Source organism: Aspergillus vadensis, assembly GCF_003184925.1.
Source record: "Aspergillus vadensis CBS 113365 unplaced genomic scaffold BO88scaffold_7, whole genome shotgun sequence".
Lineage (NCBI taxonomy): Eukaryota > Fungi > Ascomycota > Eurotiomycetes > Eurotiales > Aspergillaceae > Aspergillus > Aspergillus vadensis.
Window position 1 is genome coordinate 168,907 of NW_020292045.1, and position 14,362 is coordinate 183,268.

The window sequence follows — 14,362 nt, forward strand, 5'->3', positions numbered from 1 at the left end:
GGGAAGGTATGTGAAAAGGGGAAAGGAGAGCATTCTACTTAGTGACTGGCTCAATACTCTTCGGCATAGTTCCAACAACCACGATCATACCTCGGGTCTAATTGCACCTACGACAATACATAAAGATCAATCTATAAACAATCATATCAAGTCTATTCTAACCGAATTGTAATACATAATCAACGCCATTACATATCCAAAGCAAGAGCAACTTTCCACAAAGACCACAGATCACACCCTAATAAGAAGTAGTACTGAGCGAATGCATGGAACCGTGTTGTCAACTTACAACATTTCATATCTGAACCCGCTGTTGCGCAAATCCATTAGTGCATGTGCGGCAATGGCTGCCCTGGAACCCTCCAAGGGAGCCTCAGGCTCACAAGTATCCGTTGGCTGCCAGAAGCAGGCATCAACCATTCCAGTAGCCAAGATGACATCAACAGAGGATAAATTGCTGCTATAGTAACTTTCTTGCGGTTCAACTTGACTGTCTCTCTTGTGGTCGTCATCGGAGAGGTGGTTGCTCGATAAGCTGGAACCATACAAGGTAACCTGCGAGCTTGTCTCTGACCGGAATTCCTCCCGCATCCCACGTTCGAATATTGCGTGTGGTGAAATGCTTCGGTCGGTGGTGTAGCGATTGTTGACCAGCATATGTGTATTCTGAGAGCTGCGGGTTGGCGAAACGCAATAGGTATCGTGCGGAGAGACGCTCTGCCTCTGGCAAGGCGAGACTTCCCGGGTCTTGTACTGTTGGTCTCGGTCGGGTTCTTGGGAATGCTGATGACCTCCACGTTGGGGAATTGGCGGTTCCAGGCTGCGATAGTAAGCTACATCCTCCGTGGCTTGACGGACTATCTCCGGATCAATGATCATGTTGTTAAAGCGGGCGTCATTTGGGGGTATACACTGCGCGGGAAAGTCGAGGCCGAACATGGGCGTTAGGAGGAAACGAATATTCCAGCAGAATGTGGTTGCTAGCGCCTTGGCAGCCCTAAATGGCATCCAATATCCTTGACTTTAGTTAGCGGAGGTGTCTGAAAGGAAACCAAAACCTACCTTGTCCGACGAGTGCGCCGCCCGTGATGCTGTAAGTGATCTCGCTGAGGCCCGGGTTCATTTTCAACACCTTCGCGGGAGCGGTCTGGAACCATCAGATGTGCTTAATGACGCGCAGAGTAGGAAGACACACCTTCGGATGGCCATTGCACTTGAACAGAGCTGTTGTCAGAACAAGCCCGACATTATAATCCCACGTTATCACCCACTTTTTCGGGCTGTTGGGCAGTTCGAACGTGTAGTGGAAAACTATGGGAAACTCTTCCGGTCAACATATGGCTTGAAGTAGGATAATGGGCAATCACCTTCAAAGCGTTCTCGCCCTGTCTGCTCCTTGAATGACCTTTTTGTGCTAGTGTAGGGAATGCGGTCCGGAAAGTCTGCTATGTTGCCCATGGGGTATAGCTTGTGCTTCAAGTGGATTTTTTTAAGCTCTTCATCGCGCTCATCGTGAACGCGATAGCGAACTTCGCCCTGAACCTTGCCCCTCCTAAATGAAGGCTGATCTTTGGGAACCTTCGTCCTTTCTGAGCGGGGTGTCTGTAAAGACAATCCACGCTGTAGGCTCCCCCGGTTAAGACTGGGGCACGAGGTATCGGGGTTCAGAAGAGAATTTATAGAGGCCATGAGTGCGATGAAATGGTTTAGGCAAACGATAAGGCAGACAGAATGTGTGACTCAGTAGAAGTGAGAGGGGTGGGCATCGAAATCTTAAATAACGATGAGAAAAGTCAGACATGCAACTGCACATCTTCACCGATCTTTCTGCTTCTCTTGAGCTGAGTCTTACCATCCGCTATGCTCATTTAGCAAAGTTCTAGAAGGTCTGTGAAGGTTTCGATGAAAGTTATTAAACCGTAACGGGGCGACTCAGAGCACAGTAGTTGTTCAAGCCGGAAGGTCGGGAGGTCTCTCTGCGCCCATCATAAAGGCTACCTAAAAGAAATGGCATGCCAGGAAAAGCAACACACAGTGGAATAGAAAAAGAAAGGAAAGAAAAAGCGGGAAGAATTACAGGGTCTGCCTTTCACTTCAGCGCCAATGCACGCGTCCCCTGATGGTTTTCGGAGAATGAGCTCAATGGCTGATTCCGTGAAAAATAGGCTTGTTCTGTTTGCATGGAACAAACCATTGGTGGGCCCTCGAGGCTTCAGGCCAGCCGTGAACCAAGTCCCCAAATAGATTCTCGAATAGACGGTTGGCTTGAAGGAATGTCTTGGATGGAGGTTTCCCTCATGAGACAACCTCACCGATAGTTGACAAACCATCACGAGACCGTATCAGCCACTGTTCTGAATCCAGACCTAGGCTTTTTGATGTTGGCTAAGAGAATCAATGTCCCAACTGTTCCTGTAGATTACTTGCAGCCCTCTGGGGGATTGCCGCCCCGGGGATCTCATTGTCATCATTGACATTGATTATCCAGGTATGACAGGAGCTCACGTAGGTCTGTAGCTCATCGAGGCCACCTTCGTTCCACCGCCCATCTGGAGTTACCCACGACGAGGGTTGCGATGCAATACCACCAGATCAGACGGTGAATTAGGTTTTAGGGACTCATACGGCCATGTGGATGTCCTGCGCGATTAACCAGTATTGGTACCAATGTTGTAAACCTTTTAGGCCTTGATAGCCCTTATTTGCAAACAGATGGCACGATAACCCCAGTGACAAGGCTAAAAGGGGGGCCAAGATCCACAAACCTTAAAATGGGGATCTACATGACGTTCTCGTACTGTATCGTCTGGAGCCTGCTGATGATGACATCTTGGCTCTGCAGGCCGGTCGCCAGACGGCGAACTCATGCCGTCCATGAGCATCAAGCAACCGATCTGAAGTACATATGATGAGCTGCTCGAGCAACCGGGGGACTAGGCATTTTGTGCGTATGACCAATAACGAACGAGCAGGGCTAGATGAGACTGGCTCGGCGAGGCGGATATTTGAGAGGTCTCAGACCAACGGGAAGCCGCAGCTCGCTCTTGTATCACCAGAAGCTGCTTTTCTGCCAGTTAATAATTTCCATCGGATCTCAGGGGTGTTGAAAGCCTTCGCAAGATGATGGTTTGTATTGTGGTGACTTTGTGGCTGACGGGCTGAGGAGGCCAAGCTAGGAATCTCGGTTTTGAAATGGGAAAGGAAAGGAACTGGCCTCGATTGTCTCACATCCGCTCCAACCGCTAAATGCCGACGGGCATGTACTAGGCACTACTGTCGACGGTATGGCTCGTTCTTTTCACGAGCTCTCCCAAGCCTAAGGATGAAAACCCATGGTCACACTACTCTGCATCATTTTATCAGACGACACTTCTGATATAGGGAACCTCACTAGCACAGCTTCAACTAAGGATTTACTGCATAGGAGCAGTACTCAATAACAGCGGAGTCACCTAAGCTCACTCTGTAGGTCACTCGCCGGGCTAGATCTGGCTTTTACGTCCATTAGAAAAGGTAGAGAGAGATGTCAGCCCCGATAAAGCAGGCCATCTTGCTGGTGACAGTAATGCTGAGCTTCCACGCGGGATTCTGTGCCGGGCCCCCACAATTCTGTGGCGTGCCAGCTCTCTGGTTCCTTCTACTCATCTGTGCTTCCAAATAACCTTGTTGTGTCCACCGTGTCCAATCAGTCCCTCAGAGACGCAGCCGAGCCCCAGCGGGGAGAAGCGCAGCGGCTTGAAATCGGCATTTGCAGACAATGGAGAAGGATTCCGGCCGAGCGGTACTAAGTGGCAGCTAGAGTTGACGACTCAGGAAGTACGACAGGTTCTCTGGTGGTTAGTGGATGGGTAAACCGCGACAGGGGGCTGGTCTGAGAAAGGCAGAGGAAAAACTCAATTCAAGACAATGGGAAATTACTCAGGCTGCCACACGTGCCAAATTAGCCTTTCTGACCTCCCCAGAATTAGAAATTGGAGGAACAGGGTGTGTTCTAGGCTTGTTTGGGGGGCGAAGAGGGGAGTCATCGCATGTGTTTGTGAAACGTGATGTTTAGCCTTTGGGTGACCATGCAGTGCAGTGATTGGCTGCGAGGGTATGTTTAGGCTGGGAGAACGTAGCGGATCCTTAGAAATGGGTAGTAGTCAGAAGACAAAAAAGAAATACTAGGCTCAGGCTCAGGCTGGGAGCACAGAGGGAAGGAGTTGGATGGATGAAGATGGAAGAGACAGTAGAAAATAGAAAGGTATACTAGAGCATGCAGTAGTACCCCGTCGTCCATTAGTCTATCGCTCCTTCCCCGAGCGGGAATGACTGCAGTACTTCCGGGCGGGTCCCGTGGCGCCTTCCCAATCCATCGTCACTGCAAATTTATTCATGTGCCTACTTTGTACTCGTACTTCCAACTGGGTTCTGATCTTCTCTACACAGCTTGAACATGGATAGTAACTCGCATGACATGCTTATAATCCGTAGTAAAAAGTAATGTCCCAGTCAGAACCCCCTCCCTTTCCCCACCGCCCCCAAAGGACGAAAAAGCAATAACTGCATGCCACCAAACGCACGATGAACAAGTATTTCTCCTATTTGTCATTAACCGCAGAAGCCATACAAATCCCTCCGACAAGGCTGTTACTTACAAGCAGAAACAGATGCATACAACTGCACAGTAAGCGAGTAGATAGGAAATGCAATTTTGATCCTGCAGCTACCCCTCTTTCTTAAGGCCTAAGACATACATACCAACTATTAGCAATGAGTAGGAGTCAGTCATCGGTGTATCCCAGTAGCCTCTCAGCTACCCATTTGGTGACCACTGAATCAGCCCATGCAGCATTGAGAAGCTGCTACATCCCAGTTCTTCCTTCCCACATCCACCTCGCTTTTTCATGTACCACATTCCTGGATCTAGAACCGTAAACCCGTCGTCGGGTTGCATCCGAGGATGCCGCGGCCTTCTGAGCGGCCGGCGAGTATCGAGGAACAGGAGCTTATCTGACCTGCAGCGGTCGTGGACGAGGATTCGCCGCTAGGATGGTGATCCCTCCCTGAAACTGGAAGGTGATGGTCGTGTCGTCACCGGGTGATACGACCTTCCTTGGAACTCGAGCCTTTTTTCGAAGTCTGGGGAGGACAGGCAGGACGCTTGTCGGGCCTTTTAGCCACCGCGGTTCCTGAACCATCGCCCGCATCTTCCGGTTGCAGACGTAAAAGAACGTACTTTGGAAAAGAGAGGAAGAACAAACTTGAAAGTGAAAGAAAAAGAATTAAGGAATGCATACATGCATTAAGTGGTGTCTGGTTGTATAGCTAGAAGGTAATCAAACACGCAATCTGCTCAACGCCGGTCCTGTTATGCCACCCACCCGAGAATTTGTCCTGCAAGAAACGTCTTCAATAACATAAAAGCATCCCAAATGAGTCATGTAGGCCCACCCCCAATGAAAGTATAGACAAACACCGAGCCCGAAAACATAATAAAAATACCCTTTATCCATTAAAGGACCAACCACCGTTGAGGCGCAGACGCTGCCGCTCAGCAAGGTCACGTCGGATCTCATCCTGTGTGAGCCCATCGGCGCCAGACCAATTCGCGCTACTCGTACGCTCACGGAACTTCTTGATCTTCTTGTCCGACTTGAATGTCTCCTCCAGGGAGAAGGGAGCAATAGGGCCGAAAATAGAATCCACCTCCATGCCTTCCTGCTGGCGCAGGAGTGATTCCAGTTCCTTGGGCTGGGCCCACTTGGGCACGGGAAGCATCTCCGCATCCGAGTCCTCGTCCTCACTGTCGGTTGCAATCTCGGGAAGGTTGATGTTCTCACCATTCGGATACTTCGGTGACTCCTTGACCGGTGCCTTTTGAGACGCACTAGCGGCGGCAGGAGTTCGGTGTGCAGCCGGCTGCACGCTGGGGGGTTCCGCAAAGGGGATCTTGCCACTGGCGTATTTGGCCATATCCAGTGGATGCCCGGGTCGCTGGGCCTGACCCGTCTTGAAGATTGAGGAGCCGGATTGATGTGCAACAGAAGGCTGTGTATGACCAAAAATGGACGGCTGTGTCGGTTCCTCGTTACACGGTCAGCGCTGCTCAAAGACATTTCAATAACTCGCGTAGTACTCACCTTACGAATGTTGGATTGACGGATCGGTGGAGCCATCGCCGGACGCATAGAGGACATGCGGCTTTGCTCATCCTCTGTCCTCCTACGTTTGGTCTCGCCCGACGGCTGCATGGTAGCAGACTTCGGTGCTGTCGGTCGGTGGTTGGCTTCGTCATCAAGCCCTCTCTTGGGCGGTTTAGCGGGGTTAGGTTGGGGCTGGTTAATTGACCGATTGAACGGCTGAATCGAGCCCAGTCGTGAGGCTGGTCTAGCTGCACCAAGCTCGCTGCGTTGGCTTGCCTCGGGCTGCTGGCTTCCCTGTCGCTCTAGTCTGCGCTGATTCTCCAAGCGGCGTTTTTCAATGGCTTGCATGTGGGCGGCCTTCTTTGGATCCTCGGCAGCAAGTCGCTCCCGGCGCTCAGCCTCCGCCCGACTGCGCATCTCCTGACGACGAGCTTCTTCTTGCTGCTGAGCTGCACGCTTCCGTTCCAATTCGCGTCTCTGTTCCTCCCGGCGTCTTGCTTCGCGCTCCTCTTGCTCTCTCTTCCTTTCACTTGCAAGTTGGGCTTTTCTCTGCGACTGACTGGATATAGAGCTCTTGAAACTGCTGTTAGAAGAGGCTGTGTGTAATGAGGTATTGCTAGCCTTCTTCTTCAGGGTCGACGGTTTGGAAGCCGAGGCTGGAGTTGGTGCAGGGACGCTAGACTCTCGAGTGTTGGAGGACACTTGCGACGCTAGCGGCATTTGCCGGGAGAGTGCGCTGCCGACGCGAATTGACACGGGCTGAGGCTTCGGTTTCGGGACCTCGCGAGCCGGCTTGAGAGGGCGGCGTTCAGTTTGCTTTGATGATTGCTGCTGTGAGACGGAACTTGGTGCGACAAGTTTGGGTCCGCCTTCGATGCTAGGCTCTGGTTCCTTGGATGGTTTCTGTAGGTGCGATGTCTTTTGCGTCGGCAACACGGTAGCTGACTCGGTGGTTGGCGCGCGAGCTTCAGGGTCGGCGGTCGGCTTCTCCTGTGGCGCCTTGAGTTTCATGGCTCTCTGTTTCTCCAGTTGCCGGGCTCTCTCCGCCTGCTCCTCTTCCTTCTGGCGGTCTTCAAGCTCCTTCTGTCTGCGCTTCTCCTCTCTTTCAGTGGAGCTGCGCGTCCGGCGGCCTTCTTGGCGTGGAGGGCTCGGAGGCTGTGTCGACTGCGGCCGCTGGCTTTCCCTATTACGATCTGTGTCCAATCGTCCTGTATGCCTCAATCTCGGTTGGTCCGGGGAAGCAGATTCGACTCTGGCGGCAGCTGTAACTCCCCCAGTATTCATGAAAAGGCCCTTAGCGGATTGCACGATAGACTGAAGCCGCGATTTAGATGCACTTATCGGACCATCGTAGCGCTCGGCCGGTGAGCCAACCGGGGTTGTGGACATCTGGTTATCAATGTTTGCAGACGCACTCTTCTGATGGCCAGGTCGCTGTGGTGATGAGTAGGAGGGTGTTGACGACTTTCCGCGAGCTGCATCTGAGGCGTGCTTAGAGCTAGTTCTCGGCACCTCCGGGGGATGGACATCTCGTTCCCTATCAATGGAAGGACGGTCTTCCTCAGCACCTCGGGCTATCCGAGCGCTGGAATGTTTGCCGAAGCTATCAGCTTTCTGGCTGGCACGTACATCTGGCCGGTAGGGCGAATTCAGTGGCTTGATCCAGTCGTCATCAGCGGCAGAGTCAGGGGCCGGGGTCTCGCGAGACTTCGAGCCGGATGGCTCCTGCTTAGCTTCGGATTTGGCAGTGGGAAGTTCAGGGTATGTCACCTGCGCCGTCGACAAGCCAGGCACAGAAGGAATGGACTTGGTAGGTCGAGAAGGCTGAAGCTTGCCGAGCATGCTGATTTTCTCGTGCAGGAGTTGAGTCGATGACTTGTTGTGAAGCTTGCTGGCTCTAGTCTCGGCATCTCTATCTTCCTCTGTGGCATCTTTCTTGTCATCGATATCCATCTTGTCGCCATGGATATTGCTGTCCTCCGCAACATGCTGGGTCGTCCTATGTCCACCGGTCTGTCTGCCCAGATAACCCCCGGCGCTACTAAGCTTGTTAAGGTCGAGATGGCTCGTGCGGGAAATTCTCGAGCCTCCCAGGCTCTTCTTTGTCAGCGGTTCGCGAGCCGGGAGTGATGCAAAAGTGAGACTGCTCTTGCGAATCGGTGGGCGTACTGGAGATCCTTCCGAAGGTGAGCCGATTTCATCGAGACTATCAAGGGCCATGTCGTCATTTCCGTCATCTTGGTCATCCTGATGATGTTCGGGGGGTTGCGAAGTTGCATTTGTTTGCGGGCTCGATTTCGTATCCTTAAGCGGACTATATACTGGCTTTGGTGCGGCTTTCTCCGTGGGCGGGGATTCGCGTCTGGGTGTGGCTTCGGGCTCTTCTTCAGGTTCGGGTTCTTGATGGGCCTGAGCGTTTTGTTTTGCCTCTGGTTCCGGCGCAAGTTCAGGTTCCAGCTCAACGATGGCCTTGCGCGCCGGCTCCGGTTCCGGCTCTTGTTCCGAGTCCACGTCTGACATGATTTTGTCTTCAGGTTCCTCCTCAGGTTGCGGTTGTGCCTCATCAACATTCTCTGTATCCTTCGTCGGTGACTTTTGCTTCTGAGGACTGGTGCTAACATTCTGCTTAGGCGATGATTCAGTTACCTCAGGCTCAACTGTTTCTTCGCGTTGGTGGACATCCTCGCGAGCGGAGTGGAAAGACGCCCCTGTAGTACGGCGTTCTTCATGTGGTTGGTGGAGTTGCTCTTCGGCAGCACCAGGCTCTTGATCCATGGGCTGAGTAGAGGACTGCGACTCGGGCTGCACCTGTGTAAGGACCACATCATCTTCTTCCTCTTCTTCGTCCCTCTCGTCTTCCGGCATGCCGTGATAGCCCGAGTCCGTGTTGTATTGCGGGAAGGAGTTGAGGTTCTGGGTCAGATCTGGGTACTCGGGTTGTGATGTGTTCTCCGTGGTCTTCTTGGCTTCCGTCGCAGTAGCTGGGCCTGCAGCCGCAGTGACGGGCTTGGTTGGTGAGCGCTGAACAGCCGGGCTAGCACTGAATTTATTCTCCGTCTTGCTGTTGTTGTTTGCGGATGAGAAGATCTCGCTCAGGGGCTGGGAGCAGTACGTTAGCATATATTCAGGTGCGCAGAAAGTAGCTGGTATAACGCACCACTCGAGATTCGTTCGCATCCCGCTTCCGCACTGTACGAGGCGTTTTACCTCGTAGCTTTCCCGGGGTTTTGAAGACATCTGCGAAATTGCTATACAACAGTAAGCGTCAACAACTATGCGTCAAGCCTCTAGACTGGCGCGACCCACGATTGGTTGTTGGAGAAAACCTCGGCCATATGTTCATTCAGCCAATCCATCTCATGGCGCACTGGGTATTCAATCTCCTCCATTTCCTGATCCACCAGCTGCATAAAATTTTCCTTTTCGGTTGAGATCCACGCTGCAGAGCCTACAGGCTTCTGCGCCCTCGCGCCCGCCGCGGCCATGGCGACGTAAACAAAGCGATCGCACAGCGGGTTGACTGAGTACTATGAAAGGGGCGTAAATGATCGAAGGGCACGGGAGCCCGGTCTAAAATATAGCGAGAGACAACGATGGGAACATCGAATGGTGGTGGAAAGGCGATAAGAGTTGACGGTCGACTGGTGAGCTGAAATGGCCGGTCGTCGGGAGTCGAGCATCAAAACATCGGCAAACGCGTGAGTCCCGCCATGGCACGTGACGGTACATCATACTTAGTGCCTGATATCAAAGGCATCCACGTCCTGGCTTAGGCAGGAGAGGAAATCAACTGGAATCATACACCAGACACAATCATCGCTCATGGAAGTTGCAATGCGGAGTAGCTGCAAATAACCCCTGAGGCGTTTCTCTGGCCATTTTGGCTTTTCTGGCTTGATTCTACGGTGTATCTATCTATTTTCTACTCCCCTTTCGATAAGCATCGCTAGTCCCGCTCTATTGAACCATGTTGGTACCGCTCATTCGAGAGCTCTCCTTAGACCAGGAACTGACGTGGGCGGAGTGTTTCTTCATGTAACAGTGATGGTCCCTTGCTGTGCTCATGGACTCACATGAGGATCACTGCACCGCCAGCTGTCCCTATGCACAGTGCACAGATCTAGACTATCAACCAGCCTCCAATGTGTACCATACCGGACCGGGCAGTTTCACAATCGAAAGGTGACGGAGGAACCAGTCAATGTGCCGCGATAAAGAGGAGAGATGGCGTTCTTCTCCATCGATCTTTGGAACCATTATCCAACGTTGACCACTTTATGACCCGGTCATGACATCATCTTCTAGTGCAAAGGGTAACCGTACAGAGAGTTCGTAAATCCATTATTCGACTCGGTTGGCAGAACAGCAAATAGCCGGGAGCTTGCTCGAAAGATCCGATGGGAAAGTCCGGGGCGTTACTCAAGCATCGAGTGAGTTGGGAACTTTGCAGGTTTTCTGCATGGAAAAGGCAGAGGATCCTGGACGATGGAGGATGCCATAGCTGGATGGATGATGGAATGGTTCGAGTAGATCGTAAGTAGGATAGTCAACCATGGAGCCAACACCTACTTACTTCAGGTAGACTCGTGTATCACCCCTTGCATTACGCCCACACCGTCTTGAAAGAGGGATGAGAAACTGATCATTAATATCCAGTAGCTCATTAGCTAGATAGATAACTAACCTGTAGACAAAACAATACCTTGTAGGTAGTTAGTTAACGGCTGGCCAGACTAACTAAAAGATAGTCCGAAACACCGGGTCCATCGTCACATGCGGGCCCTTTCCGCTTGGAAGGCGCGAGAAAAAAGGCCCAAAACCAAGCAAAGCAAAGCAAAGCAAAGCAAGCAAGCAGCAACTCAGCACACGATCATTGCATCACCCGCTACTCTCCTCTCCTCTCCTCTTTCTCCCTCTCTCTCTCTCTCCTTATCCTCCCGCCCATTCTCACCCCCTCCGTCGCCAACTCTCTTAATCTTCCCTTTTCTTTCCTTCTTGCCTCGGTCGTTCTCTTCGTCTTCCCTTGTATTATTTAATTTCAACCCGCCTTGAAACTTCCCCTGAACCCGCTCTCTAGTCCCCGGCACTTTCCTCCTTATCTTTCCCTCCCGAAAATCCTCCAGACCTTCCGAAACGCACACACGACTTTCCACCATGGCTGACGTGAGGTATCCCGACACAAATGGCCACAGTAAGGTACGAGCAGTCGCCGGTTTTCGTGTTATGCTGTTTAGTGAGGACGCATTGAAGCTGATCTAGTCTCTGATCGCAGTTCCGAATCTCCCACGCACATGCTCCCAGTGTATGTTACACGAACTGACCGTTACTCCCTCGCTTAGGCGCACTCGCAAAGGGTAAATAGCTGGCTCCATGCACACCTGCTTCGTGTTTACCGCTCGAAATTGGTGACTTTATGACCAACTGATCTGACTTACACTCGATTTAGGCCCCATTGCCGAGAACATCAAGTCCGAGGCGTCCCGCACTGGTCAAGAATTCCGCGATTTGAGGAACACTAGCCCTTCATCTACCACTGCGACCGGTCAACCCTTGACCTGTACGTTATGACACAAATCAGCTTGCACGCGCTCTCTGCTGACCCGGCCCAGACTACCACTCGCTGCTGTACAGCCTTTTGAGCGTATGTGATCCTGGATGCCGCCAGGCGCGTCACCATCTAACTGATTGTTATAGTGGGAGCAACCCCGAGCTACCGCCATCTCCTTCGCGAGTGTCGTCACATTCATCTTTGCCGCCCGTTACCTTCCTCTCCTCCGTTGGTTCTTCAAATTCATCTATGTGGTTCTGGGATGTAGGTTTGGTCGCGGGTCCCGCAGAGGAACAACAACATATGCTGATTCCCGATTTTACTAGTCACCGCTATTGTGGAGGTCGGCGGCAGACTTGCTCTGTCACAGAGTGTCGTGAGCTCGTTCCGGCCTCGCAAGTACTACACCGTGCCCAAGGAGACGATCGAGGCTGTGTTGGAGGACCTTGAGCAGCTCATCGACTTTGTCCTCATTGAGTTCCAGCGGGTTCTGTTCGCCGAGAACATTGTTCACACCATTGCAGTACGTCTTAAGAAACACCCGTTACTGGCGACTCAGGCCAATACTAAAACAATGTGCAGTCTTTCTTTGCCGCTTTCACCGCCTACTGGTTGATCAAGTTCCTTCCTTTCTGGGGACTGTCTTTGATTGCGGTCACCATCGCCTACATGGGACCATTGGTCTACATCAACAACCGTGAAGTCATCGATGCCCACATTGAGCACGCGCAGGAAGTTGTCAACAGCCAGGCCCACCAGCTGAAGGACCTTGCTGAAGAGCGCACTGCCCATGCCACAGGTGTTGTGAGGCAGTATGTTGGTGACTACAGCGCCAAGGCCCAAGGATACATGCGTCGCTCTGCGACCCCTGAGATGGCTCGGGCACCCGCCCCCGTCATTAAGAAGGAGCCTGAAGCCGAGCCCGAGATCAAGACGACTGACTTCCCAGAGGCACCCAAGGAGGAGCCCGTGGCCGCCCAACAGCCCGTTGTGGAGACGATCGAACAGCCTGCTGAGCAGGTGAAGTCGGAGCCTCTTCTGGCAGCTTAGATAAATGGGGCCTTTCATATAAGATCGGCTAATGGTCGGGATTACTCGGATGATGGACGTGTGGGAATTGCGGGGTAGGTGCAGGGGTGATAAGAATTGGTAGCAGTGACATCCAAGTAGGATGGATTGGTTGGGTGTATGATGACTAACCGGGATGATGCGTTTCGAGGGTTTGCGGACGATAATTGTATGTTTCTCTGCTGGCTGCGAATTATGCTGCAACTTGTCGAATGTAATCACCGTATGAAATGATTTTCTGTCCGATTAAACTTTGCCTCGGATTTAGTGCCAGTGCTACGGAGTAGTGACGTAGGTAAGCCAGTCGGGAGTATGTTGATACAGCGTTTCGTGTCACGATATATATTGCGCGCCGGGTACATGGTATAAGATCCCAACGCGACCATCACAGAGTAGTTCAAGTCCATATGACAACAAGTTAATGTTTCCATAGTAATTCGTGCAGCACTACAATACTCATACCCACGGGGCCAGACCCATGGGGCCTATCTACCTAGACTAGCCTGAGCGGGAGCGGCAACGGGAACCAAAAAGACTAGCACCTAGTATAGAAACTAAGCCAAAAAAGAAAACACAAAAAAGAAATTGCTGTGCATCATCCGTGAATCGAACACGGGCCTCATCGATGGCAACGATGAATTCTACCACTAGACCAATGATGCTTCTTGATGGAAGAGCTGCACTTATATTAGTCTATAGCCTAGCAAAACCTACAGTGAAATATTGCTCTGGTCCAAGTCCCGAATGTCAACCATTAAAGTACCTAGTACCCCTGAACCACATACCTAATTAATACCTTCTATTCAATCTTCTACCCATCTTCATAAATATATATTTGTGTATATATATACATGCCAAGTATATTAACAATACTCTTAGTCAACCCCTACTAAAAGCAGCAATTAGGCAAAAAAGCCAAGTAGTCTGGATAATGCTCTGCCCGCACCCCGATATATTTATATTTGTCACAAGGCAACTAGACAGACATGACGGATTGCATGCAGGACATGAATCAGCAAACTTCAATCAAACCACAACTAACCTACCGCCACTATAAGTTTAAGTACTATAGTATGACCATGCATATTTTGGCCACGCCACATCCACCACTGCTTGACTCTACACCGGTAATGTCACTAGAAGAAGGGACAAAAAGGTACTAAGATGAAAAGGGAAGAAAAGAAGGCCTAAAGGTAAGTAAGTAGGTAGGGAATAATAACCCACAACACATAGTCACATAGTAGTATTATAAGCCACTGTAGTAGAATTGGATAGATGTACCTAGCCAAGTATCGATTCAAACCCCGCAAAATCGATAAATGATCCAAACCCCAGAAAAAGAAGCAACATGGCTTAGCTGAAAAAGCTTCGGCCGAGACAAGCCGAAGATGACAGCCAGGTAATCAATATACCGGATAAATAAATAATTGAACGGCGTTTTATCAACAAAAAGCATATTTAGGGATGGATGGATGCATGGATGTACACGCAAGCAGGCAGTTACCATTTCCTGAGAATGGAAGGAGAAGAGGCCAATGCACGATATCTATCTATCTATGTATCTATCCCTCTGTTTATCACTATCGTGTGTAATGAGTGTATAATGTAGTTACAGTAGGGA

At 51.2% G+C, this 14,362-nt stretch overlaps 4 protein-coding genes and 1 non-coding gene across 5 annotated transcripts; 2 read left to right on the forward strand and 3 right to left on the reverse strand.

The window, feature by feature from the left end:
- Positions 1-264: 264 nt before the first annotated feature.
- Positions 265-1,689, reverse strand: BO88DRAFT_442676 (putative APSES transcription factor Xbp1; the record flags this gene model as incomplete). The annotated part of the gene is made up of 4 exons (XM_025709970.1): positions 265-1,016; positions 1,063-1,147; positions 1,196-1,311; positions 1,368-1,689. The coding sequence occupies 4 exons, from the start codon at positions 1,687-1,689 to the stop codon at positions 286-288; spliced, it is 1,254 nt and encodes a 417-aa protein (XP_025564353.1). The 3' UTR covers positions 265-285.
- Positions 1,690-5,261: 3,572 nt separating this feature from the next.
- Positions 5,262-9,760, reverse strand: BO88DRAFT_403534 (uncharacterized protein). The gene is made up of 4 exons (XM_025706385.1): positions 9,432-9,760; positions 9,283-9,373; positions 6,123-9,224; positions 5,262-6,054 (listed from the first exon to the last, which is right to left on the reverse strand). The coding sequence occupies exons 1-4, from the start codon at positions 9,608-9,610 to the stop codon at positions 5,488-5,490; spliced, it is 3,939 nt and encodes a 1,312-aa protein (XP_025564354.1). The 5' UTR covers positions 9,611-9,760; the 3' UTR covers positions 5,262-5,487.
- Positions 9,761-10,866: 1,106 nt separating this feature from the next.
- BO88DRAFT_250574 (uncharacterized protein) lies at positions 10,867-11,549 on the forward strand. Its single transcript, XM_025702211.1, has 2 exons — positions 10,867-11,316; positions 11,465-11,549. Exon 1 carries the CDS (start codon positions 10,899-10,901, stop codon positions 11,175-11,177), a length of 279 nt encoding a protein of 92 aa, XP_025564355.1. The 5' UTR covers positions 10,867-10,898; the 3' UTR covers positions 11,178-11,316; positions 11,465-11,549.
- Positions 11,184-12,985, forward strand: BO88DRAFT_403535 (uncharacterized protein). The gene is made up of 7 exons (XM_025706386.1): positions 11,184-11,316; positions 11,465-11,479; positions 11,572-11,682; positions 11,735-11,766; positions 11,820-11,937; positions 12,000-12,196; positions 12,256-12,985. The coding sequence occupies exons 1-7, from the start codon at positions 11,280-11,282 to the stop codon at positions 12,721-12,723; spliced, it is 978 nt and encodes a 325-aa protein (XP_025564356.1). The 5' UTR covers positions 11,184-11,279; the 3' UTR covers positions 12,724-12,985.
- Positions 12,986-13,332: 347 nt separating this feature from the next.
- BO88DRAFT_t105 lies at positions 13,333-13,403 on the reverse strand. The gene has a single exon. It is a non-coding gene; the product is annotated as a tRNA-Gly (tRNA).
- Positions 13,404-14,362: the final 959 nt, after the last annotated feature.

Bases quoted from the DNA above. Each gene is read 5' to 3' on its own strand.
- BO88DRAFT_403534 (XM_025706385.1), bottom strand. From the start codon at position 9,610: ATGGCCGCGGCGGGCGCGAGGGCGCAGAAGCCTGTAGGCTCTGCAGCG. The intron at 9,374-9,431 runs GTGGGTCGCGCC...ACTGTTGTATAG, and splicing joins GTTTTCTCCAACAACCAATC to CAATTTCGCAGATGTCTTCA. The intron at 9,225-9,282 runs GTGCGTTATACC...TACTGCTCCCAG, and splicing joins ATGCGAACGAATCTCGAGTG to CCCCTGAGCGAGATCTTCTC.
- BO88DRAFT_403535 (XM_025706386.1), top strand. From the start codon at position 11,280: ATGGCTGACGTGAGGTATCCCGACACAAATGGCCACA. The intron at 11,683-11,734 runs GTACGTTATGAC...GACCCGGCCCAG, and splicing joins GACCGGTCAACCCTTGACCT to ACTACCACTCGCTGCTGTAC. The intron at 11,938-11,999 runs GTAGGTTTGGTC...CGATTTTACTAG, and splicing joins CATCTATGTGGTTCTGGGAT to TCACCGCTATTGTGGAGGTC.
- BO88DRAFT_250574 (XM_025702211.1), top strand. From the start codon at position 10,899: ATGCGGGCCCTTTCCGCTTGGAAGGCGCGAGAAAAAAGGCCCAAAACC.